Source organism: Sciurus vulgaris, assembly GCF_902686455.1.
Source record: "Sciurus vulgaris genome assembly, chromosome: 12".
NCBI lineage: Eukaryota > Metazoa > Chordata > Mammalia > Rodentia > Sciuridae > Sciurus > Sciurus vulgaris.
This window is the reverse complement of record NC_136473.1, coordinates 90,903,967-90,931,195: the sequence shown is the minus strand read 5'-3', so window position 1 is coordinate 90,931,195 and position 27,229 is coordinate 90,903,967. Positions and strand designations below refer to the sequence as shown.

Below are 27,229 nucleotides of genomic sequence, written 5' to 3'. Positions count from 1 at the left end.
AGTTTTAACAGCCCATTTTGAATCAAGGTGAAGAATTTTAAAATATGTTCAAGGTAAATCAGTGGGTCAGGAAGCTATATGTATGACTGTATAAAAAGTATTCTATATTTTCAATTCAGTAAATGTTTTGAACACCTAGCTGGTATATCCTATAAGTATTGTCTTGTTAAATCAATAATCAAAAAGACTGAAAATAAAATATTTTTTTGCATTTGTGTAAATTGATTTTAATTTTTTTAAACTTGGTAACTTTTTATTATAATGCGCTAACTGCTAAATATTATGCAACATGCAATTTTAGATCAAATTAAAGTATTCACTGTTCAAGATCAAAAGCTCTTGGAAAGACTAAAGCACATGCTACTGGTGATCAAAGGCTTAATAATTCCAGAACTTTCACTGACCTTTCTCTGGGACTTTGCAGGAATGAGTCACTTAAAGTCTGTGATCCTTAGGTTTTTTTTTTTTTTTTTTCTTGTTATGAGTTAGATCACTACTTTTCAGATTTTTGAATTTCAGTGAAAGAAGTGGGGCTCAACCAATTTGCTGTTGACAACATTTATCTTTAAATAATTTAAAAACATACCAACACACAAATTGTCATTTTCAGCTAAAATTTTTCATTAAAAAGAATATTTTAACAATGAGACAGGAGTCAAAGAAAATTTTTATATTAAAAAAATAGTAAAATAGTTTTAAGGAAAAAAAGCCATATTTTTTCCATTCTATCATATAGTGATAAAAAATTCAAACACACTGAAATCATTCTATGGACCTATGTTGAAAAATTATTGAAGTGTTTCCTATTCTCCCATTCAACCACAAAATTTTAATCTACAGTCTTATTTTGATGCACTATGTTAAGTGAATATAATTAACACCACACAGATTATGTGAATTAAATGTAATTTAATTAACTCAATGAAATAAAAATAAATAAAATTATATTTTTAAGATGAGGGGAAAGATCTTCAAATATTTCCTAGACTTTACCACAATACATTTTAATACATATTAAAGAACTCTTTAGAAAATTCCTGTGGGAAATGACAGCTCCATTTGTGTCTATTAAAGCATCATTCTGGTTGCACAAACTTAAAAGAGAAGTTACTCTGTGGTAATACCCGTCTTTATCTTGGAGTCCAAGAGTCGTTTTGCAAATGTGTGGTATCATTTCCCTAAACAGCTCAGGACAGAATTATACTTCAGTTCCTCAATTCTACATTTTTACAGAGGTAGAAACACAGCTCTGAACTTCTTTCTTTTTCCTTTTTTCTGTTTTCCTTTTCTTTTTTGGAAACACTGCTGAAAGAATTGAGGTAGTTTTGTATTCTACCATGCATTACTACAGACTATTATTCACCAGTGAACTACAGAAGGATGTAAGATATTAGACAGCTCCTCCTTTTAGAGAGAAAATGGAAACACCATTTGTCTTGTTTTCTCAATTAAATATGTGTGAATCAAAAGAAAAAGCTTTTTTCAAGTTAATGCACAGTGGTACAGGAAAAGAAGAAGCAAGCAAAGAGGCTAAGACAAGGTAATATTATTTTCAATTTTATACTTTTAAATTCATGACTGATGAATATTTGTTAGCATTTTTTTTTAAATATCTGGTTGAAAATATGTTGATTATACAATCACAAGTGGAGAAAAATATTTTCTTATTAGGACTAAACAACCGTTAAACCTGAAGAGTTTTCACTTTAAAAGGTGTAGAAATTTTAGCCACACAGAAGAAATAGAATAATCTGTATCAAAATATAATCTCAAGTACTTGTCTGTCATGAAGGTAAAGAAGAAACATATATCTGCTATACTAATTCCTCCAAAAAACATATTTGATTGTGTGTAGTGGGGGAGGGACTGTGAGTGGGTATTTACTAATTCTAGATTTGTTGGTAGGCAGTAGAAATTTTGCCTGTCACCTAAACTATCCTGAAGTTACTGCCTTTTTTACAGAGCCAAGGAAAAAAGAAATAGGCTAAGTCTTCTTGTGCAGAAACTTGACTCACATGAAGAGACCCGCTCCAGTAGATTTGGGGTCTTGGCCAAAGAATCAAGGTGAATAACTTTCATTATTTAGAGGGAGATTTTGTTGATTACATAATTAAAGCTTTAAGAAAGGAAGTTAGGGATTTCTATTTTACTAGAAATTACATGGTAATGTAAGGAAAATTAGAGATGCCATTGCAAGAAATTTGAAATATCTCTAAAATTAAGCTACTTTAATAGCTTGAATTAAATAGATTTTATAATTTATATACCTGTCATTTTTAAAGGACACATTTTACTTGCTAAAAACTGATGACATCATTAACTTGTTTTCACAATGTAATATTGTCATAGAAAAAAGTTATTTATCTCTTTTTTTCAGTAGTTTAAAAAAGTTCTACATATAACAGCAGGCAATACACACATAGGGATGCTTTATAATTTTTTATCATGTCTTTAAATAAAGTGGAATAATCTTTTATACTAGTTTAATACAAATTCTTCCAAATTTGAATATGATCAATCAAGATGCAAGAAAATATTCTACCTTCTATATTATCAGCATCTCTAAAAATTTTTTTTAATTAAAATGGCTTTTATTTCTTATCCCTTTGAATGTTTATTAGTCAAACTTCCTGTATCTGTTAAGAAAAGTTTTGCAGCATATTGTGGTTAAAGCTTCAAGGAAATCTCACTTAAAATTAAAAAAAAAAAAAAAAAAAAAAAACAGTTTGAAAGATATTCTTAGTGAGGCTTATCCATTTTGATGGATTTAAAAAGAAAAAAGATAGTCGACCTCATTTCTTCGTGTGTGTGTGTATGTGTGTGTACACGTGCGTGCTTTTCAACTTAATGCAAAATTATTTTTCCTTAAAAAAATAAAGAAAACCTATAATGTCAGTTTACCCCGCTGCTCCATAGGCAAATTCTGAAAGGGGATTGATGAATGTTTTTGAAGTTTCTAATGTAAATGGGACTTTCATTATATAAAAATCAAAGAGAAATCCTGTGAAAATATAACTGAAAAGAGCAGAGATATAGCATATGTTCAAACAGATTCGTAAACAGACTTTGTGCACACTGCATTATAAAACATTTTGTTTTTTGAACAGAGTCTCCCCTGAAGAAGCAGTGAAATGGGGTGAATCATTTGACAAACTGCTTTCCCATAGAGGTTAGTGATATCTTCACCAAACACTTTATTCCTTAATGGAAAATTAAACAGTGGATGCATGTAATTATACAAAACAAGCTGTCATGAAATTTTATATAATTGGTAATTTACAGTAATCTAATTTTCAGATCAGCAGAAGTAACTAAATAACAGAATAGTCAGCTAATGGAAACCATTTTTTAAAATTTCCTCATTTTATTAAGAATTACTTATTGAAATGTTAATTATTTCTTTTCATTGTTTGTAATTTCAAATTTTTTGATTTGCTGATTTTTGAAGGAGATCTTCGATTTCATTGAATCTATCATTAACAAATTATCCGTGTTATTTTCATTGTTAAATGATAAAAAACTTAAAGAGTAGTTCTTTTGACAGATGTTCAGGAAACCTGAAAGAATATAGGTCTTTAAACAATTTTGTATATTCTTTGCTCTGCATGTCAGATCATCTATTTTTAAAGCAGAATTCTGTAGAAAAGTTGAGAATCAGGTCTGTATTTAAGACAGAGCTCTGTGTATGAGGTGGAGGATGAGGACCAGACTGAGTCCCTGTTTGTCTCCTCAACAGCACAGCCAGGGTTAGAGGGCAGCCTGCCTGAATGATACTCTAGAATCAGTTTCCATAAGGTAGCAAGCAAACGAACTTGTTTTTATTCAGTCCATGATTTCTTTCAAATAGAAAAACTGAACATTTGTACTGAGTAGGCAATGGGAAGCTACAGGGTTGATTATTATTCTCGGTACTGAACTGGTCATCTGAAACTGCAACTCTTCAGCATTACCAAATATCTCCACTTCCTCAAACCCACAGCATTTGTTTGCATCTCACATTTTTCCTGTTCCCTATCTTATTCTGTGTCTAAAACACAGTCACTTCCCAGGTCTTCCCCAGTCCATCCCAAGGAGCTGCCAGGCAGCTTCTCTAACAGTGCTTAGAGCAAAGCCAAGTGGTTTTCACATTCTAAGGTGTTTGCTGGAAGAAGTGAATCCTGTTGCCAGGGAAGCTAGGCGTGGCATACTTGTAATTCAACCAGTTAATGAAACACCTATTTCATCCTCATATTCTGTATTTTTTCCCCCTTCACAGTCCAACTTTTCATTAGCTGATGGTGATCTGTTCATTTTCCCCTGAATTTACTAACATCAGAATTCTATTTCGGCACACTATTTCTGAAAACCTTCCCTCTTTTGATGAAACAGATATCTGCCTCTGACTTGTAACATTTGCTCGGAGAAAGAAAATATAGGTGAAGAAATCAAGACTTAAAGTTGGTGAAGATGTAGCCACTGAGAATGGAGAGCATTGGTTTAAGAAAGGAAGTTTGTGCTTATAAGAATATAACATGGTTCTCCTTCCTCCTTATTTCACTCTAATGTTAGTATCAGTTCCTACTTGGGGAAGAGTAACTTAAACAACTTTCTTCAATTACTCACTTTTACTCATTTCTTATAATTGCTTAGCTAGTCAAATTCTTGCCCAATATATGGCAAACTTGATCCATCTTCACTGTCTTTTCTTTTTACTATTTTAAATTGATACATAATAAGTCTACATGTTTTTATGTAGCACGGTATGTTATTTTGATACATGTATACAATGTATAATGATCAAATTAGGGTAATTAGCATACGCACAATATCCAATATTAATCACTGCTTTCTTTTGGAAACATATATTCCTTTCTTCTAGTTATTACCAACGTCTCTTTATCTTACCCTTCCCAGTCTCTGGTAACCACTGTTCTATACTCTCTATGAAATAAATTTATGTAGCTTTTATATCATGTAGTACTTGCCTTCATACCTGACCTATTTAACAAATGTTTCCCAGTTCTATTCATATTGCTGCAAGTAACATGATTCTGTTCTATTTGATGCATAATATTCCACCTCGTTAGTGTATCACAGTTTCTTTCTGCATTATTCCCTTGATGGACATCTACACTGATTCCATACCTTGGTTATTAAAAATGGTGCCTTCCTCTCTGTCTTGCTACCACTGCACTGTTGCCCTCAGATCCAATCTGTTCCTTATAGCAACTTATATCAAACTTTCCTCTATAATCCATGCTTCCAAAATCATTCATTTTAAATCTTCTTTTCCACCAATATTTTGGTACATCACTGCTCTTTCATCTCTTTACCACTGAGAGAAAGGGAAAAAAGATAAAGGAGTGAAATTGTTAAATATATTTTTTTAATTTGACTATTTATTAAAAGGAACTTTTTTTTACATCATTGGACTTCCAAACACAGCATGTAACCTGAAAAATATTAAATGCTTACATAATAAAACTGAACTCATTTCTAAGAAAAGTCTATTTCAGAGTTCCTTTGAGATTTGAGTTTGTGGTCTCTTCTGTGACATAAATGATTGTATAATCTTATTTAAGCTCCCTAATCACTCTTACAGCTTCCCCAACTGTAAATAGAGATAATGTTTTTAGTTTCAATAGAAATGGATTTCTGTCAGGATTAAATGAGATGATGAATAGGAAACCAATAAATGTTAGACATTACATAAATGTCAATGATCCCTGCTATAATGAAAAATAATAATTACAAACACATTTCAAAAGCTTGTTCCATTTCCAGTATATTCTCACCTGTATAGTCACAAGTTAGAGTGTTAAAATTTCAATTGGAAGTAATATATAAACTGGATTTATTATTTTAACTTAATTATTATATAACAATTCTATCATATTCTTATTATCCAAAGTGAAGAAAGATTCAGCAAGGTAATTAGTCTTACCAAAAAAAAAAAAAAATCCTCACCTGACATTCTGTAATTATTCTTCTTTACAAGAAGTCAAGATCAAGTGGATAAAATTAAACCTGAAATTCTTTTTCTCTCTACTGATAGAAATATTAAAGAGGTGTAACCTACAACCAGTTTAAACCAAAAGGAGGAGATGTAAATAAAAAACAGCACTGAAGAATTTAGACATTAATAACATCTGCTATGATCAAAGTGCTAAAGAAATTATATGGAATTCACAAAACATTGTTACTAGTATTATTTTATTGAATCAATATTTCTCATTGTAATGTTAATTATAATATTAAATTATAAAACTCAAAATAATCACCTAAAATCCTCTTGTTAACAATAGTTAAATTTAACTCATTTCTATTGACTTTATAGGAAGAAATATATATGCATTTTTTTTTACAAAAAAGAGGTTCTTTATGTACATACATGCACATACACATTTCACAACTTTGCTGTATTAAATTTTATATTCTATCCCTCCATTTAACATGTTTCTCAAATTCTGTATGTCATATCTACAGAAAACAGAACTTGTAATTAAACTTAGTCAAATAGGAAATTAAGTTATACATCAAACAAAATACTATGGAAATTTGAGTATTTAGTTGGATAAAAACAGTTGAAATTAAAACCTTATAGACTGATTATCAGCAGCTTTAGGAACAGAACAACAGAACAGATGACTCGTAGCCTAGGATTTGGGGGATTCATCAAAATTCACAAGCTGGACAAAGAGAGAAAGAGACCATCCAAGCAGAAAGCTAATATAGGCAGGAGGCATTAAACAGTGTAATTTATTTATAGAATTAAAAACAAAATAATTCTTTATTAAGAAATGTAATTTGAAAAAGGAAGCGCTACTTAGGTGACAGACAAGACCCATGAGACCAAAACAGAAAAATCACTGATCTTTATTGCATTTCACAGACATCTAGGTATCCATAGAGGTGACTTGAAAATTCTACTATTCTCTTCAAATGTCATTCACACAGTTTTAGTATTCTTTTAATTTAAACAGAGAGAGAGAGAGAGAGAGAGAGAGAGAGAGAGAGAGAAAAGTAAAACCCAAGGAAATATGAATGCAATATGAACTTCAGCTAATGTTAATATATCAAAATTGACTCACTAATTGTAACTCATGTACCATCATTAATTGCAACTCAATGTAAGAGATTTAATAATGGGAAAATTTTAGGGTACATGGCAACACTGTACTACCTTTATAACTTTCTGTAAGTCTAAATCTATATTAAAATAATTGTATTACTTTAAAAAATGGACTCAAGGGACAGGGTATGTGACTTGGAGATAGAGCACTTGCCTGGCATGTGCTGACCCCTGGGTTCAATTGCAGCACCACACAAAATAAAATTAAAATTGAACTGAAATCTGTTATACAAAAATTTTTAACACAATAAAGTCCATGAATAACTTCTGCTCTCATTCATTCTATTAGGATAAGTTGTTTCCACATCCTTATTTACTGGCAAATCTGTCTGAAACTGCAAAAGGAGTCATAAAAATCTATAATTTAAAAATGTATGCATAAGTCAGTAGTTTCTAAATGTTATTTAATAAAGATGTACTAATATATCAAAAACCAGTATCAAATCACTTTTTCTGCCATTCTTAATCATTAATTTCAAACTTAGTCTTCATTGGTTTTCTTATTGATTGACTTTATAAAAATAAAAATTATCACTGTGAACATATGAAATAAATTAATGAGAGAAATACTACATATGTATATTTTATGCATATATATGTTTGTTTGCATAAATGTATTTATATGGTTCCATATAAAACATCTTTAAAAACATATGATGCAGCTGAATAAAATATAACTTTAAGAATAATTGGCAAGACAGTTTTTAAAATGCTGTAGAATTTTCAATTTATCTGGTAGGCTTTAGAAAAATCATTAAGTGGAATTAAATCAATGTATTCAAGAACTCAACAGGCAGAAGAAAAGGTCATTCCTAAGCAGAGAAGGAAGCCTGAAAAGGGTAAGAAAAATAAGAGGTCTTGATATATTCTGGAAAAGCAAGAAGTTCATTTGCACTAAAGCAGAGAATAGCGAACAAAAACATTGGAAAATCAAGTTGGGGGTCAAACTTCAGGAGACTGTGTTACAAAATTAAATGTGATGGATAGAAAGATAGACTACTCTGAACTGCCTACAAAGCTCTAAAAATATATATAATCTATCCTCAGGTAAGGACCTTTTCAGAAGGAAAATAGATGAACTTGCTGACTGTTTAAATACATACATATGTTTTAGGGTGAAAAAAATGAAAGTACAGGAAGAAAAGAAATAGGATGAGCCCAAGATCCCTGGGTTTTATTTCCATATTAGTAGGAAGATTATGCTTCCTATTGCAGATGAGAAATTGAAGCAGGGAACAAGACATAGGAGAAGGCACCGGGTCACAGTTTGAATTTTAGTTGATTGGAAGCCTTATAAGAAGTTCTGCAGGGTTGGGTAGGGACATGCCTAGAATAGGGAAGTGTGACTGATGTACACATACAAATGTTCTAACCGTCTCACTTGCTGGTAATCGAGGATTTGAGAGAGCGTCGTTACGCAGGAGAGGAGTCTGTCAACAAGAAATCTTTGCACTAGTATATAACTATTTCTTTTCCCTATGTACCTGTTTTTTCCCCAATCATTTTTTTCCTTTTTATTAATGACTATTTGGATATTTGGACCTACCAATTATATTTCTGAGGCAATTCATAATATGTAAGTATAGTAATAGAATATTTAAGTCGTTAAATTCCTCTGATTTAAATATATGAACTGATTATACTAAAAAAAAAAACTTATTGCTTTGAGTAAGGCCTGTAAGGAAATGCAATACTTCACTTCTGAGGAAGGAAATGGGTACTTCTCTTTATAAGTTTCTACCCTGTGTCTTTTCAAGTTACTCTTACCAATTTTTGCTTAACAATTTTCTGTAAGATAAGGGGTTCAGTGTTCTACAAAGCTAAATTTCTCTCTCGAGCTGACCCACAGCAGTTTGTTCATCTACCTAAAGAATAAAAACTAATCAAATCCAGCCTAAATTACAAATGGATCATATAAACAAATTATTATTACAACATAAACCACACACTCTATGGCAGTTTGAAGCTAAGAAGTCAAAGGTTAAAGGAGAAACAATGCAGCCTAGTGCTTAGGATATTATACTGCTCTTAGGTTTTCAACTTCAGAGTCTCTTGACTTTTTGTTTCAGTTGGTTTCTTGGCATCATAAAAATATTCCAACAGATGCCAGAGTTTCAATTTAGAAGCATGCAATTACAAGCATTTCATATTTGTATAACACATTGAGCCAGCTTCTTCCAGTGTGAATTCTAATCCCAGGTTCTATCAAGCCCTCTTGGCAGCTGCATTCCCCACTGCTGCCTTCTGAAGGACTGTTTAGTAAGTTACTGCCTCTGTGTGAGAAATGGTTCCATTGTGACCTGACTTAATGCAGCTGTCCAAAGTAAGAGAAACAGGAAGTAATTAATGGGCTAGAATAATTGTGTACAACATTGCATATTCTGTTTCAAAAAGTAATTTGCTTAAAATTTTAAATAAATTAACTCCTTTCTCATTCATCATGCACTCATTTCTCGAATGAGTATTTATTCCTCACCATTATATTCATATTATGCCAACAAAATCCATTCATGTTGGTTAATGCATCAAGAGGCTTCATAGCACACACAGCACTTTTCTTGATTTGAGCACTTTGACTTCATTTTGAACGTCTGTATGAAGTACAAAACTAACCATGGTAACAAAGGGCTTTTGCATAATATTCCAGAGAGTAGCAGCTGGTATAGAGTCAACACTCCAGCTTTGTGAACTAGTGAAGGACTATATTTAAAATAATGTTTATGTTGTTTTCTGGAAGACTTCTACTTGAATTCCATGTAAGGTGATTTTATTCTGCTGCTCCAAACAGAATAAGTCACACTTGCAAATACCCTCAGTCCTTATTTCATACATGATCATCTTATCCCTTAAGGTTTTTTTTTTTTTTTTTTTTTTTTAATTCTGCAACAGTAGAGGCTTCGTTGTCTGCATTGCGCTTTAGAGGTTAGGGTCTTACTATTTTAAGCAAGAACCTTGGGTTCAGTCCTCTTTGCTATCTTTCTTGAGCTGGAATATTTAAAACACTTAAGTCTCTAAACATTTGCAAAAACTAGTATAGTAGTGCTTCTTCATATGGTTGATGTGAAAAGTTAATAGAGTCATGCCAGTAAAAGTCCTACTGCAATGTACTAAGAACTCAGCAAATGATGAGTTCCTTGGCATCAAAATTTTAATTAATATAATGCTATTCACATATATGGCACAGTCCTCAGGTTCACATTAGGTGATTCATAAATGATTTTATAAAATTATTCGTAAATAAAAGCATAAAGGAAGTTATTTTGAATAAGTAAGTCACAATTTCAGTTGTTTGGCATAAGGAGAATTCCTTTTAAATGTCATTAGGAGTCATTTTATTATACTTTAGATCTTTTAATAGGAAATATAATGGATGTATTCTTCTGAAATCTGGACGATTCTTTATTAACTTACTTTATAAATAATATCTTGAAAAACTGTTCCATCTCTGCTTATATATAACATATGGATAAAATTAATTGAAATTTTATCCTATACTAAAAGTTTATCCTATACTGAAGTCAGTGTAATTTTTTCATAAATCAAATAAAAAGATATGTAGTTTCCTTTTTTCCAGACTAGAACTGACCTTCAACAGATCTAGTGCAGCTAGATGTTAAACTATAAACCCCCAGTGTTATGCTTTTTAAAATCAGCAGAGGACACATTTCCATATGAATACTTTGTGTTTTTTTTTTCTTTTTAGTGTTATCTGAAAATGTTCTCATAATCTTTTGTGGTTTTGTCTCCAAGTGTTTCCTAATACTGAGTCAAGAAATTCTATATCAGAATCTAGTTTATAGCAACTACCAAGCAAAGAATGCCAAGATGCTGACCCTGTAATAACAACTAAGACATTTCAAATTCTTCTAGAAAATACAAAGAAACAGTCAGTTCTGAAAATAGTTATTAGACACAAATTGAGAAAATATCATTTTTAGAATACAATCCAATAAAGAATGGATACCAATTTGGGGGGAAAAGAAAACTCACTTTAGAAATCTGAAAGAGGAAGGAAATAGAGTGCTGAGCAGTTATTTTCTATCTCACCAAATATTCATCAAGGGGAAATTCCTCAGGAAGATTTTTTTTTAAGTTTTAGCCAGAGACTAGGGCTAACTACCTGAAGTTGGTTCGAGTCAGTTGGTGTGTAGATTGTTGTTTTTGTTGTGGTTTTGCTTTAACAAACCTAAAAGTGCCCCACATTTCAAATTCTACTTCAATTTCAACTTAGAGGTTGAAAAGCATGATTCCTTCCAGGATCATTATAGAAAAAACAAAGACAAAAAAAAATAAATCCAGAGGCTGGACCATCAAAAAAAAATTTTTTTTAAGTTACATAAATAGAAAAGGAAGGAATCCTCAAGCTGTTCCCAATCAATAGCCAAACAATGCTCATTCAGCCTATTCAAGTCATCAGTCCAACGCTGCAATTTCACCTGAAGTCTTGAGAAGACATTGCAGTTTGGTCTTCAAAAATTAAAGGAGCGCCCAGCACCGCAAAAAAAGAAAAAAAAAAAAAAAAAAAAAATTAAAGGAGCGTATTCTTCAACCATAGTAATGATAGAAACTGCATTTTTATAAGTTCAGGCCCCGAGATGCAGGCGGTGAAAGGAATTATGGGAGGAAAATCAAAGGAGAACACACTAAAGAAACAACAATCCCTGTGGATGATTAAGTGCTAGTAAGCCACGAAACAACCAGCACGTCTGACTCCCTGTTGTTCTCTTTGACAGCTATTTTGGCCTAAAAATGTTAAAACCAGAGACAGATAATTTACTTTACTCTGAAAACCTTTGAAGAAAATCTGCTATGTATCACAATGCTCCGTTGTCCATTTATATTTCCCTATTATATAGGGAGAAAAGCACACTGCTCGGGGTGAGAAATAAGTCTTGGAAATAATACACTAACTGAGCTCCAAGAAATAAGCAGAGCAGTTAAATATCTCTAACATTGATCACACTCTCAATTCTTGGTGGTCAGGGTTTGCTGACTCACTCAGTGACCCCTTAGCACCAAGGTCACCACAAAACGGCTGTGTTTGAGTAGAAATCATCTTACCTGTACCTAACAACTATAGACAAGTTCTTCCAATTGTTTGTCATCTTAAGATACCTTCTCAAATTCTTTCTGAGCCTGATCTTTATAATTTCTTCACTAACATCTAACTTCTAACATCTGATAATCAGGGTCAATTTACTGAGGAAAAGAAATAGCAGAACCACCCTTAACCCAGTGACAACTTGGGTGGAAGAGATGAATGATAGAAAAGCCCAATGCCACTCTCTTGTAGTGGGAGTGGTCAGTCACCCCACAGTCTAATGCTTCAGGATGTCTGTATGTCTTCCTACCTTTTTCTGACTACCCCTGTCTTACACATTACATTCCTGGAACTCTAATTATTGAAAAGATTGCTTACAGCATTAAAAATAAAAACAATGATTTATGATAAAGAGGACAAATTCTATGTATGAGTAATATTTAAAGCATAAATTGAGGATCCCCTTAGTTTCCTGTTGCTGCAATAACAACTCATCCCAGCTTCAGTGATTAAGTCACAAATTTATTATCTTACATTTCTGTAGAACAGAAGTCCAGTACGGGTGTTGTCAGAATGAAATTGGGGTGTCCACAGGTTTCCATCCTCTCTGGAGGACCTAAGGGACAGTTTATTTTGTGCTTGTGTGGGTCATTGGCAGAATCCAGGACTTTATAGTTTTAGACCAAGATCTCCATTCTTTTGCAGCTCTAAATTTAGGGCCAATCCCACCTGCCAGATTTCTACATGTCCTTTTGTTCCTGACCTTCTTCTTGTATCTCAAAAGCCAGCACTAAATAGCCAGCCAAGTTCTTCTCATGTGGCATCTCTCTGACCCACTGACCTGACTTCTACTTTTAAGAACTCATGACTAGGTTGGATCTTCCTGAATAATCTCATTCAAGGTCCTTAACCATAGTCTCATCTGCAAAGTTCTTTCGTCTGTGTAAGGTAATATTTTCACAGATTGTGGGTTTTAGGGCAACTTTTCTGTCTTCCATAAGAAATAATGTCTTCCTAAGTAGGACTTCCTTCTATAATTGTTTTAAAAGTGAGGTTTGAAGCAACAGAAGCTCAGTTTCCTCACCTGTCTATGTGCATATAGGATATATTCTAAATACCTATTGAAAATTAAATAAGGTGATACACATAGGCAGCACTTTAGCTCTGAAATCTTGAAACATGTTAAAAACACAAAACCTCTTAGTTACTGCCAACTTGCCCCCAACAGAGATTCCCTCTTCTTAATTCTGCATGGAACGTCTTATGTTAGAAATAATCACGGCTCATGCTTGTCATAGATCATGAGGAACAGTTCTTGAGAGCAGTAACTATAAGAGATGGAAACAGAAGTGAAAATGAGCAATGGAGGCATAGAAAGCTAGACTGCATTTTACAATTTTTTTAGCCATAATTCCAGAATGTTTGTTTCCTATTTTATGAATCGTTGGATTAATTTAAAAATATTTTTTCAGAAATTTTGCATCTAGCATCAATTTTTTTCTATTTCTTTACTCAGTTTTTATTTTATTTTGGGGCAAGCAGGTATAATACATTTGTCAGGTTTAGGTCTAAGAGTTATGTATCCTAGTCTCATAAAATGAGATGGAAGTATCAATCTTTCTGTTTTCCATATGATTATGTAAAATTAGAATAATTGTTTTCAATAGTTTTATAAAATTCACTTAATCTGGGTTCAACATTTTTTTCAGGGGATGATATTTGATTATAAAATCTACTTAGTAACTTAATTAAAACTTTCAGATTTCCCACATTTTCAGTGTCATTTGGGGCAGGTTTTCTCTTTATATGACAGAAAAATAATTTTCTGTCATACAAATTAAATTTATTAGCATAAAGTCATTCATGATATTTGCTTGTTATCTTTGTAATACCTGTAAGATCTGTGGTAATATTCATGATTGCTTCCTAGTATAAAACAGTCTTTCCAGGAGTCTATTCTTGTTTCCAAAGAAACATTTTGGGCTTTAGTCATTTTCTTTCTATACTATAGACCTTTGATCTTGTTTTTAATATTGTTTTATTTTTCCTTTCTCCTCAAGGCGGGCTTCATTTTCTCTGTTTGCCAAGCTTCTTAAAGTAGAATCTTAGATCTTGATTTTGATACCCAGTTTCTTGTATTAGTACATGATTTTCATCTAATTAAGTTGTAGCTGACAAACTTTTATACATTGTACTTCTGCTCTAATTGTAAATATTTTCTAATTTCCCTCAGAATTTCTTCTTAATCTGTGAATTATTTCTAAGTGTGTTATTTGATTACTAAGTATATGGGGGCTCTTTTTGCTGTATTACTACTGACAATTTTTAATTCAAACCACCTAATAGGAAAAAGAAAGCCTTTAAGATATCAAACTTTTGAAATTTATTTAGATTTATTTTACATCCTAGAATGTAGAGTATCTTGGATAATCTTCCTGAGCACTTGAAGAGATGTGTTGGGTAGAGTGTTTTATAATTGTTAATTAGGTTGTTTTAGTTAATAATGTTAAGTTTTATATATTATGATTCATATTCTGTAGACTTATTCAATGAATTAGTGTGCATAATTAAAATCTACACTTTATTTTTCTATTTCTTTAACAAATATCAGTTTTCTTCATAAATTTTGAGGCTCTGAATTAAGTTCATATATATTTAGGATTGTTATATGGTAGAAATGATTGACCATTTTATAATTGTGAAATGGAAATATTCTTTTATTTTAAAGTCATCTTCTCAGACCATACAAGTTTTTATTCAGATTTTGTATTCTTAGGCTTAATCTCTGAATTGTGCATCATTTTAATCCTTTTATTCATCTTCCTAATCTATATTTAATGTTTTCTGCAGCCAATATACAGTCTGGTTTTAGTTTTCTACTCAGTCTTTTAATTTCTGACTTGTAATTGGCATGTCTAATTTGTTTAAATGTAATGTCATCATTGATGTAGTTGGAGTTGCATCTAACATCTTACTGTTTATTTTGGTCCAGTTTTGTAGCTATTTATGATCAAAGGGAAACTATTATTTTTGTTACCCTGTAATGGCCCTCCTGTATAATTTAATAGTAATATTTCCTTCTATTTAAGATAACGCTCTATAGATAAACATCAAAGCATTCCTCAGCTTTTAAAACTGCTGATATCTAGTACCTAGAACAGGGTCTGGAATACAGTGTGCAATAAGTTTGGTTTTTAATACACGAATGAGTGATTACATAGAGCGCTCAAGATAAAAACTTATTTATAAGCTAGTTGACCTAGTAAGGAACACACTATAGCAGTAGGGACATAATCCACAGGGATACCCAGGGGGAAGCTGTGCACCTCCACAAAAATTTGCCAGCTTGTCTGAAGCCACAGGGACTGACATCAAACTTTGCAGGCTCCCAAAATTGATGGTGTCATCTTGAGAGCATGCCAAAAAGGACCCAACTCTTAGTAGAAAGTTCACATTGGCAAAACTCACGAGGCTGAGTTCCAATTTAGTAAAATAGATTCAGAAAAAAACTGTCACTAATAGCCATTTTTCTATCTTTACATATAGTAGGAGCCAAATCATAACAAAAATCTTATTTGTCAAGCACAAAGTTAGAATATTAATTAAATGTTTAGTGACATCAGATAAAGAATAGGGTTCACATCTTAAATGGACTGGTATATTGTTTAATTCCATATATTTTTCCATACTTACAATAGGATAAGATTCTTTTGTTTCACATTGCTTTTTGCTTTCTTACAATAACTGGATCCTATTGTCTGTTTTTCTTATAAATATTATAGGTCTGACATTTTCATTTAAAGTGTGAAACATATCCTGAAACTTTTTTAATTAACTTTATTTTAAATGAAATGTTATTATTTTATTATCAATTCAATTATACATTACATCTTTTAGCAAACAATTATTGAGTGATTTCTTCATGCTGGGGACTAGAGATTTTGTGGAAAATTAGACAGTGGTCTTCAGCTCATGAATTTCATAAGGTAGCCAAGGAACAATAAGCAAGTACAGCATGATATTTTAAGTATTGTCCAACATACCAGGAAGTCATGTTGAAGGACACCCGGCTTATTCTTGAGGGGTTGGTGAAACTTTTCCAAACATGATAAACTCTGATTTAAACCTGAAAGGAGAGGGTGGACTAGACTGAGAAAGACAGATTGATGAAATTGGAGTAGGAAGTGACAAAGAGTTTGCAGAAGGGTGAAAGCCAAGAGATGCAGGGACGTGGCACACACATTGAACTGAGCCTTTCTCTGTGACTGGAGCGTAGTGTGTGGGAGAAAAAAGTGGACAGAGATGAAGATTTTAAACAGTGATGAATCAGCAAGGAATTTGTAGGATGGAAAGAGATTATTGACTAGAATCTGGATAATAAACCAAGAGGTTGGGGGAGAGCTATCAATCAGGAAGCTCTTATAATAATCAACATGAGAGATAACTCTGGTCTGCATGAAGTCGTTAGAGATATCATATAAATAAAAAAACTAATGGAGGATATAAGAAAGAGGAAAACTGACAAAGTTTGATTATTAACTGGGTATGAGATGAGGAAAAATTGTTAGCCTTGATAATAAGTGCCAGGGTTCTATCTGGTTGCAATTCTTGAGTAGATGGTGTCATTGAATGGGAAGGATAGGTTCAAAAGATATGTGCAAAAAATTCTGAGTGAAGATGATGAATTCAACTGTAACTCGACTATTTTTTTTTTTTGCGTGAAATTTAGTGGAGATATTCATCACATCTTGGTACTTGTAAGCTTCTAGTTCAGGAAAGAGCCTGGAAATGGGTGCTAAGAATTGTCAGAATGTTGATTATATTTGAGTGTTGAAGTGATTTCCCAGAAAAATGAATTTTAGGGAAGGATGAAGAAGGATAAACTGAGAAGGATTCAGACAAATAACAGACAGAGGTGTAAGACTAAACTCAGGAGTGTAGGTGCCATTGAAGAGAATTACAGACTAATCTCCACCACAGATGCTGTTGTAGAGAGAAGAAATAACATATGGACTGGAAAAAAATGTTTAATGAATATAATGTTCAGGAAATTTGGCAAAAATAATTAAAGTGGAGTGTTGAATTAAAACCACATTTCAATGTGTTAGGAAGTAAATGAGGCCTAGAAGATTAAAAGACCAAGCATAGGAAACTTAAAGACATTTTAAGGAGAAACAATGTTTCAGTAGCTGGAAGAATATATGAAGTGAAGAGATTTTTCCTTTGATGATTTCTTGTAATGAAAGATCTTTGAAAGGTATCAGAATTTAACTCAGAGAAACTTTGTTTTCCAAAGTTGTTTGTAATGCCTCATTTGGCCTGCAGGTGTCGACAATGTGTTTAAAGTACAGTAGGGAGTAAAGAAAAGAAATGCTGAAAGAGAGCACAGGAGAATGACAGAGAGAAGGAGAGCATGGAAGAGTAGAGAAGGAGAGGATGGAAGAGTAGAGAAGGAGAGGATGGAAGAGTAGAGGAAAGGAGAACCTCGAATTTGATGGGAAATGCAGCGAATTAAACCTACACAGATAAATGCACAGAGAAGTGAACAGGGTGAACTTGGAGATATGGAATCCTAGAATCATGCAAAGAGAAGTATTTCAAAAAGAAGCAGTCAAAGTAGAGTAGAGGAGCAGAGGATGGAAACCAGAGGCAGGGATGGGGGAGCGAAAGGAAAGTACTGGGGAATGAGATCAACCAATTTGTGTTATGTGCATGTATGAATACATCACAGTGAGTTCCAATGTTATGTGTAATTATAATGTACCAACAGGAAATTAATTTCTAAAAAAGGGGTCAGTACAATCAGATGCTTCCAACAAGTTAGAAGTCCAAGTGGAATTCATGAGGTTTTCTTGTGCAAAAACTTACCTGTGGTAGTAGGAACAGAAATAGTCCACAACTAGAGAGTCACACTACTGAGAATAAATCTAAAGATTTCTAAAAATCACTTAAACCCAACTCAAGTGTGATTTTCTCAGAAGCAGTTTAATTGAAAGTTCACACAATCATGTTTTCCCTCCTTCAACCCTTCTTCTACAATGCTTCTACCATATTATCAACCAATTTCATTTCTTGGAACTTATCCAAGAGAAATGATGATTTATGTTTACACTTAAAAACCTGTACATAAATTTATATAACATTTTTATATATATAAACAACAGCATCAGGAGCAAAAACAAACTCCAAATAACACAGATGTCCTTTATAACTGCTTGAAAAAAATTTTCTTCTTATAATAATCATCTTTTAAACTTTTTTAAATTTATTTTTACAGACCACATTTGATTCACTGTACACAATTCACTGTACACAAATGGGGTACACCTTTTTGTACACAATGTAGATTCATACCATTCATGTAATCATGCATGTGCATAAGGTAATGATGTCTGTCTAATTCAACCATCTTTCATATCCCTGCCCCCTCCCTCCTGTCATTTCCCTCTACATAATCTAAAGTTCCTCCATTCTTCTCTTAATCCCCATCCTCCACCCCCATTATCTATCATCATCCACTTATCAGGGAAAGCATTCGGCCTTTGGTTTTTTGAGACTGGCTTATTTCATTTAGCATGATGTTCTCCAATTCCATCCATTTACCTGCAAATGCTATAATTTTATTCTTCTTTATGGCTGAATAATATTCTATTGTGTATTTTTTTGAGAGAATCTGCCTTTATGGAATTGATTTCCCCATACATGTTATTGAAAAATTCTAGATTTTGTTAAAGCAAAAGTGATTATTAATATAAATAGTCTATATAGATTTCCCAGGGGTTAAAAAGGAGCTGGGGGTAGGAGAGATAGAAGCAGTACTTAAAAGAGCAACATGAAATATTCTTATAAAGTTCTGTACTTTCATTTTATCAATTAATGTCATTATCCAAGTTGTGATTTTTACTATAGTTTTGCACATTCTTACATTGATAGAAACTAAATAAAAGGTACATGAGTTCTATTTCCTACAAGTACATGTAAATCTATCCTTTTAATTAAAAAGTTTACTGTTTAAAATGACAAGAGGCCAAAAAAAATAGAATTTTAAAAATAGATAAAAGAACACTAGTTTGAAGTCAGATTCTCTTATGGCTGAATTCAAAGTCTGCCACTTTCTTATTTTCAATATATGTAATATAATTTTATCTGGCCAAGACTCAAATAATTGATCACCAAGAATATTATCACCATCCCCACCAATGAAACCCTTATCAAGTCTTTACTATGTGCCAGTCTATATTCTAAGAACTTGGCAAATTTTACCACATTTAATTCTCTCAACAGTTCTATCAGGTAGGTATTACTGTTGTCTTAATTTTAAATATTGAGAAACTAAAGAACAACAAGAAAGTATAATTCACTCAGGGCCACATGATAAATTGCTAAACATGAACTTGAGCCCAGGCAGTCTTCCATAAGACTTGATACCACTCCCCCAGTATTTATGGGGCTCAGGTAAAAAGAAAAGAAACAAACAAAAAAAAAAAACCCTCATACTATGTCTAAATGCTTAAGAGTTAGAGATCAAACCCAAAACTGCTTAAAGATATATTTTATCCCTTTACTTAGGCAAAGATACTTTGTGAACCACTTGAAGGATTACATGTGAATTTGAAGACTTTAGCCCCTTCGCACTGGTAAAGGTTAAGCATGATCAACTCTGTTTCCATCCAGCGTGGTTTTAGTTTCACACTGGAATAGGCCTCCCTGCACTTTTGAGTAGATGCTTCCACCTCCTATTTTGAGACCTATTCACACTAAAGACAAAGGATTTACATAATAATGCGTCAAGTGTGATTTTGGTGGATGGGCTTGGCAAATTGGGGCCATGCAAATTCTGGAAACATAGCATATTGTACAGGGAATTCTAAGGTCCTGAGTACCAGAAAGCACTGTCTAAAGATGTGTAGGATGGGTTCCGAGTGAAAGGCTTCTTGGTCTCACACTCTGGGAGGGGCATGAATAAAAACAGACATAAATTGAGATCATAGTAGAGGTCCCTCTAACTCTTAGGTGTAAGGACTTAGATCTAAGTATGATATAGCCTTATTTCAACAGGAATGAAATTTCCCTTGTGAAGTTAGTTTAATTTCCTTGTAAACTGTGCTGGATGTCTGCTGTCATGTGGCATCACAGGGAAGGTCTAGATTTTTATTAGTGTTTTTAGTTATGCTTTAACTCAAGTAGCACGTATTCCCAGTATTGATGTTTTGGAGTCATAATATATATTTATATATTTATATGTTTTTTTGGTAGATGGACTGGATGCTTTTACCAGATTTCTTAAGACTGAATTCAGTGAGGAAAACATCGAATTTTGGATAGCCTGTGAAGATTTCAAGAAAAACAAGGAACCTCAACAAATTACCTTTAAAGCAAAAGCCATATATGAGAAATTTATACAGAGTGATGCTCCACAAGAGGTATAGTAAAGATGATCAGAAAACTTTACAACTGCTTGAAAATTTTTTGAGAGAATCTGCCTTTATCAAATTGATTTCCCCATACATTTTATCGGAAAGTTCAAGATTTTGTTGAAGCAAACGTTATTATTAATGTAAATAGTCTATAAAGCTCCTGAATGTAAATAGAATACATTTTAAGATATTATCATGGAAGAGAGGATACAAGTGAAGTCTCTCCTCAGTTATTTTCATGTAGACTGAGTATAAATAACTACAACAACATGAATTCTTCACACATTCATGTTAATCACTTTAACAGAAGCAGCCCTTCATAGAAACTAAAGGTTTCTAAAAGTAACAAAAGCAAAATAAACCAAAAATGGTACTTAACATGTACCATTTTAATGTTATCTATGTATATAAAGTTTTGCCCAAACAACTATAATTCTACTTTAAAATAAGCTAAAAGAAAATATCCTAATTGATGATGTAAAACTCATTTGGCAATGGTTCAAGTGGCAAAAAAAATTCATGGTTTTTTCTGACTGCAAACTCGATAGGTAACTGTGTGATGCAATTGTTAAAATGGCTATATGAACAGCAAATGTTGTCATCAGACATTAGAGTTCATAAATTTCTATTGTGTTCAGTAAATGGTGGTTCTTTATTTTGATGGTGGAACTGTTGGTCTCTCACTGTCAAAAGTTTCGTTTGTAAATTAATACTGTCTTTATTAGTCAGCTTCCTAGAAGTTGCTGTGACAACTAGTTGAGAGAAATCAGCTGTAAGGGAAGAAAATCTGTTTTGGAGTATCATTTCAGAGGTCTCTGCCTGTGATTGCTTGACCCTGTTGCTTTTGGTCTGTGGCAAGGCAGAACATCATGGTGGAGGTGGATGGCAGAGGAAACTGCTCAAGGGTTGCAGCCAGGAAGCAAAAAGAGAAAGAGAAGGGGCCAGGTTCCTATATCTACTTCAAGGGCACACCCAATGATGTAACTTTCTCCCACTAGGCCTCACTTTTAAAGTTCCAACACTTCCCAATGACACCACAGCTTTTATCACCTGGGCTGTGGGGGAATGTTTAAGATTCAAATCATAACGCTTCACAGGGAATAGCATTTTCTACATGGATGTTCCATGTTCTTGGATAGGAAGAATTAATATTGTCAAAATGGCCATACTACCTAAAGTGCTATACAAATTCAATGCAATTCCAATTAAAATCCCAATTGTGTACCTTACAGAAATAGAGCAAGCAGTTATGAAATTCATCTGGAAGAATAAGAAACCCAGAATAGCTAAAGCAATCCTTAGCAGGAAGAGTGAAACAGGGGGTATTGCAATACCAGATCTTCAACTCTACTACAAAGCAATAGTAACAAAAACGGCATGGTATTGGTACCAAAATAGAAAGGTAGATCAATGGTACAGAATAGAGGACACGGACACAAACCCAAATAAATACAATTTTCTCATACTAGACAAAGGGGCCAAAAATATGCAATGGAGAAAAGATAGTCTCTTCAACAAATGGTGCTGGGAGAATTGGAAATCCATATGCAACAGAATGAAACTAAACCCATATCTCTCACCATGCACGAAACTAAACTCAAAATGGATTAAGGACCTCGGAATCAGACCAGAGACCCTGCAGATTATAGAAGAAAAAGTAGGTCCAAATCTTCACCTTGTTGGTCTAGGACCAGACTTCCTTAACAGGACTCCCATAGCACAAGAAATAAAAGCTAGAATCAACCACTGGGATAGATTCAAACTAAAAAGCTTTCTCTCAGCAAAGGAAACTATCAGCAATGCGAAGAAAGAGCCTACAGAGTGGGAGAATATCTTTGCCAATCATACTTCAGATAGAGCACTAATCTCCAGAATCTATAAAGAACTCAAAAAACTCTACTCCAAGAATTCAAGTAGTCCAGTCAACAAATGGGCTAAGGAAATGAATAGACACTTCACAGAAGAAGATCTACAAGCAATCAACAAACATATGGAAAAATGTTCAACATCTCTAGTAATAAGAGAAATGCAAATCAAAACCACCCTAAGATTCCATCTCACCCCAATTAGAATGGCGATTATCAAGAATACGAGCAACAACAGGTGTTGGCGAGGATGTGGGGAGAAAGGTACACTCATACACTGCTGGTGGGGCTGCAAATTAGTGCAGCCACTATGGAAAGCAGTGTGGAGATTCCTTAGAAAACTTGGAATGGAACCACCATTTGACCCAGCTATCCCACTCCTTGGCCTATACCCAAAGGACTTAAAATCTGCATACTACAGAAATACAGCCACATCAATGTTCATAGCTGCTCAATTCACAATAGCCAGACTGTGGAACCAACCTAGATGCCCTTCAATTGATGAGTGGATAAAGAAACTGTGGTATATATACTATGGAATATTACTCAGCCATAAAGAATGATAAAATTATGACATTTGCAGGCAAATGGATGAAATTGGAGAATATCATGCTAAGTGAGATAAGCCAATCTCAAAAAGCCAAAGGACGAATGATATCGCTAATAAGTGGAGGATGACACATAATGGGGGGGAGGGAAGGGTTAGAGTTAGGGTTAGGGAGGGGGGCAAGTATGGAGGAAGGAACTACTGTATAGAGGGTAAAGAGGGGTGGGAGGGGTGGGGGGAAGGGAAAAAATAACAGAATGAATCAAACAACATTGCTCTATGTAAATTTATGATTACACAAATGGTATGCCTTTACGCCATGTACAAACAGAGAAACAACATGTATCCCATTTGTTTACAATAAAAAAAAAAAAAAAAAAAAGAAATGAGGGTTATTTTCCTTGTTTTGGTATGTTTCAATCTTTTTTCTGTTTCAATATATTATTCTGTCTTCCTTGAGGTCAAACTCATACATATCTCAGAGCAGGGGAAGGGGGGAGCTAATTGTGTCATGTTACCCAAGAGGAAAAAACACAGGTTCCCTACCTGAAAACCCACCTACACTGGACCAGGTATAGCAATGGTTCTTTAGCAAAAGACTTTAAAGGATTTTTGTCTTTAAGAAACATCCATACTTCAGCACAAGTTTGTTCATAGGAAAGTATGATAGCATAATGAAATGAGCAACAGGATAAAAATAAGTCACATATTGCAATCCCAAATATTCCCCAACCTCACTGGTTTCCACTCGATGATGTACACGTAGTTTAGTTCTTCACTTTGAAAATTAGTGAGTCAACCTGATACTCTGTATGCTACTTCCATTGCAATATTTCATTTTTTTTCTAAAGTGAGAAGGGCGAGGAGCATAGAGAGAGAAGAGCCAAATGACATGCCAGCCAAAAATAAACCACTCTAGGCCCTGAGGAAACTCGCCCAGTTCCAAGCTTGCCAGGCCCACTCCTAGGTTGTCTCAGTTCTCGGTGTTTGCTTAAGTAAACTGACTGTAATTACACTTTTTTCCCTTTTATCCAGGTTAACCTTGATTTTCACACCAAAGAAGTCATTGCTAAGAGCATCACCCAACCTACCCTCCACAGTTTTGATGCTGCACAAAGCAGAGTGTATCAACTCATGGAACAAGACAGCTACACACGTTTTCTGAAATCTGACATCTACTTAGAATTGATAGAAGGAAGATCTCGGAGACCAACAAATCTTAGGAGACGGTCACGCTCATTTACCTATAATGAATTCCAAGATGTGAAATCAGATGTTGCCATTTGGTTATAAGGAAAATAGGTTTGTCTCGTTTTGAAGGTAAACTTGTATCTCAGCTTCTAAGATATGTTATGTTTACATTAAGAAATTATTATACCTTGTAATGTATACCACCTGAAAGAATTTTTAAAATGTAAATTAAAGTTTTTATACTAAAACAATGCATGATGCATCTTCCAATATATTGTGTAAAACCTTCCATTTTATATTATTCCATTTATAACCAGAAAAAAATTCTAACTAAAAGGCAAAAAAGACATAAGAGCAATATTTTACAAGACTATGAAGTTAAGTAAAGGCTAATCTTTAGTATAACTGTCAACAGTTTTACTAAATATCTAGTCTGAATTCTTTTCAAGTTGCATGCAACATAATCCTTACATATTCATCTATTTGGACAGCATTTTCCATAATAAAGAATATTCTCTTTGGGTAAAAGAGAATGGACTAATCCTGTTCTTGTATTGTGAGATGATGAGCAGCTCAAGAATAACCACAGATTATTTCTAGTATTAAGCTTGCAACAGGGACTTCTGGGAAGACACATAGATCTGCATAGATTTCCAGGTTAAATATAAACTGGGTTGGTAAGTGAGAACCAGATCCACGGTTGGGCTCATTCCTAAGTGAAACTAGACTTTCCCAATTAGATGGCGCATTTTTTTTTTTTTTTTCTGGCCATGGAAATATAATCAGATGATGGGGAAAAAACAGAAAAAGAAATTAAAAAATAATCATGTCCAGATTGGGACTGAGTGGACTACATCCTTGCCTGCTAAATGAACTTGCTTCTGAAACAGGAGACAATCAGTGGTTCAAATAATGAGTGGGGGACATTTTTTCTCTAAGTAAATCGGTCTTGTGTTTGGACTTTCAGAGTTGGGTCCTTTTAGAGGAGGGAAAGAAGCAAGGAGTTGAAGGCTCATCTTTAAAGCATGTTCTCCCTTTAATTATATTCTTCTTATGACTCTTGCTTAAAACTATATTATTCAAATAATATTATGCTAATAAATATATGTATACTACAGAAATATTTAATTTTAAATGTGTCTTACGTGGTCTGTAAATGTCTGTATTTAAAGATGTCATACATTTGGCTTTGGTAAATATTTTAATTGAAATGTACAATATAAAAACTTTGGACTATCTAAAATAATAAACATTTTTAATATCTTCATAAAGTTTATTTAGCCACTAAAATCTCCCACCTTTATTTATCTTTCCTGTTAGCAAAAAAGAAATAACCACATTTTTTATTTTAGAATGATATAAATACAGAAAATTTTGAGATATTGTCACTGATCCTAATGTCAACTTAATTCTTTATACTGTTGTTAATATGAAAACAAATCACACATTTCAAAGATGAACTAGCAAAGTGATTTTTAATTTTTCTTTGACTGATTTGTATTTTTATTTTCTGTGGCAGTCTCTATTCATGAAATTTGATAGTTTCATGTACTGAATTAAGATTTCATACAAACTTTCTGATTTAATCACAAAATCATGGATTGATTTTATTAGCATTGTCCTGGAATCATGAACTTTTATTATTAGCATTTACATTTGTAATCTATTTCAAAATTATTCATTCTCTTGATTAAATTATGAAATATTAAATGAGATGCTTCAAACATGTACCATAACTCTTTGATGAAGTAATGCCTGACTTCAAAGAGCTTTGATCTCTGAAAGAGATAACATGGACAAATACAGGAAAGAAAGAGCCAATAATGGAACTAGTGAAAAAAAGCCAAGTAAAGACATATAGATAGCACTGAACTCTGGCCAAAAAAATGACAAAGCTATATAAACTGAGACTCTAGAAGCTCAAAGCTGAACTTCTAACTGGATGTCTGATCCTCAGAAATTCATATAAGAGTCCGGACACTTGCCCTCTACAATCTTTTATAGAAGGACTCAGAGTTTCTTATTTCTTGTGCTCTGTATGGTCCCCACATTCACTGATTTTAATTATTATAATAAATATTCTTCAAAGCACTTTCTGATTGGTGCACAAGTCGAGAAAAGAGGCAAAAAAAAACCCTACTATTGATGAAAGAAAACTTCAGAATAAAAATTGGAATGGATGCTGGTCTAAGAAATAAGGAAGGCTTTTTATAGAAAACATACAAATACATAACAGGAAAGAAGCCATAGAGAATATAACTTGATATTTTTGAGTAGTCAAATCAATGTAACACAATGTCTTTAAAGACAATAGAAGACAGGTGCATTGAATTAGATGATTCTACTACCTTGCTTATGGATTTCAAGTTTTGCCTACAAGGCTGCCAAGTTTTGTACATAATAGAAACTCAATGAGTGCCTTTCACATTAAATACACAAAACAAAGCATTAAGAGGAAGAAGTCCATTGCATGAGTGGAAGTTTTCACATGCGGCAAAGTTTTATTTTAATTCTAGCTCTGCTTCCTTATCAAATATATGTTGGGAAAGTTACTTAAACATTCTAAACTTCAAATTTCACTTGTAATATTGGAATAAAACTTTTACAATGTTCTTATGATGATTAAATTTTAAAATATTTGTCAAGTGCCAAGTATAGATTAATTGACTTCAGTGTGTGGATGGGATTATGGAAATCATTTCCTGTATTTAAGTATCACATTTTAATTATAATATAATTTTTTTCTTATAATGCCTTGGTTACATATCAAACAAATGTACTTTGAGAATAAGATTTCCTTGAATAAAGTATGAGGATAACAATTACTCTTATCAAATCTTTTATAATTTTACAGTGCACAGAAAAGTAAACAATGATATTTTAGCTAAATGAAAAACTATGAAAACATTATAACTTTAAACATTTTCCTAAAATTTTCTTTCAAAAAGAAAATTCTTAACTATTTAATTTTTGCCAAGTGGCCCTTCCTTAGGAGGAAAAAAAGCATATTGAAGATATGTATATCCAAAATGCTCACACTTAGCTGTGCTGCTAACT

At 33.1% G+C, this 27,229-nt stretch overlaps 1 protein-coding gene across 2 annotated transcripts; it reads left to right on the top strand.

The window, feature by feature from the left end:
- Positions 1 to 1,170: 1,170 nt before the first annotated feature.
- Positions 1,171 to 26,811, top strand: RGS18 (regulator of G protein signaling 18). Of its 2 annotated transcripts, XM_079107428.1 has the most exons (5): positions 1,175 to 1,540; positions 1,963 to 2,064; positions 3,108 to 3,169; positions 20,409 to 20,575; positions 24,017 to 26,811. In XM_079107428.1, the coding sequence occupies exons 1-5, from the start codon at positions 1,419 to 1,421 to the stop codon at positions 24,272 to 24,274; spliced, it is 711 nt and encodes a 236-aa protein (XP_078963554.1). In that variant the 5' UTR covers positions 1,175 to 1,418; the 3' UTR covers positions 24,275 to 26,811. The 2 variants fall into 2 exon arrangements, with proteins under 2 accessions (XP_078963555.1, XP_078963554.1); XM_079107429.1 differs by lacking the exon at positions 3,108 to 3,169 and having other exon boundaries at positions 1,171 to 1,540.
- Positions 26,812 to 27,229: the final 418 nt, after the last annotated feature.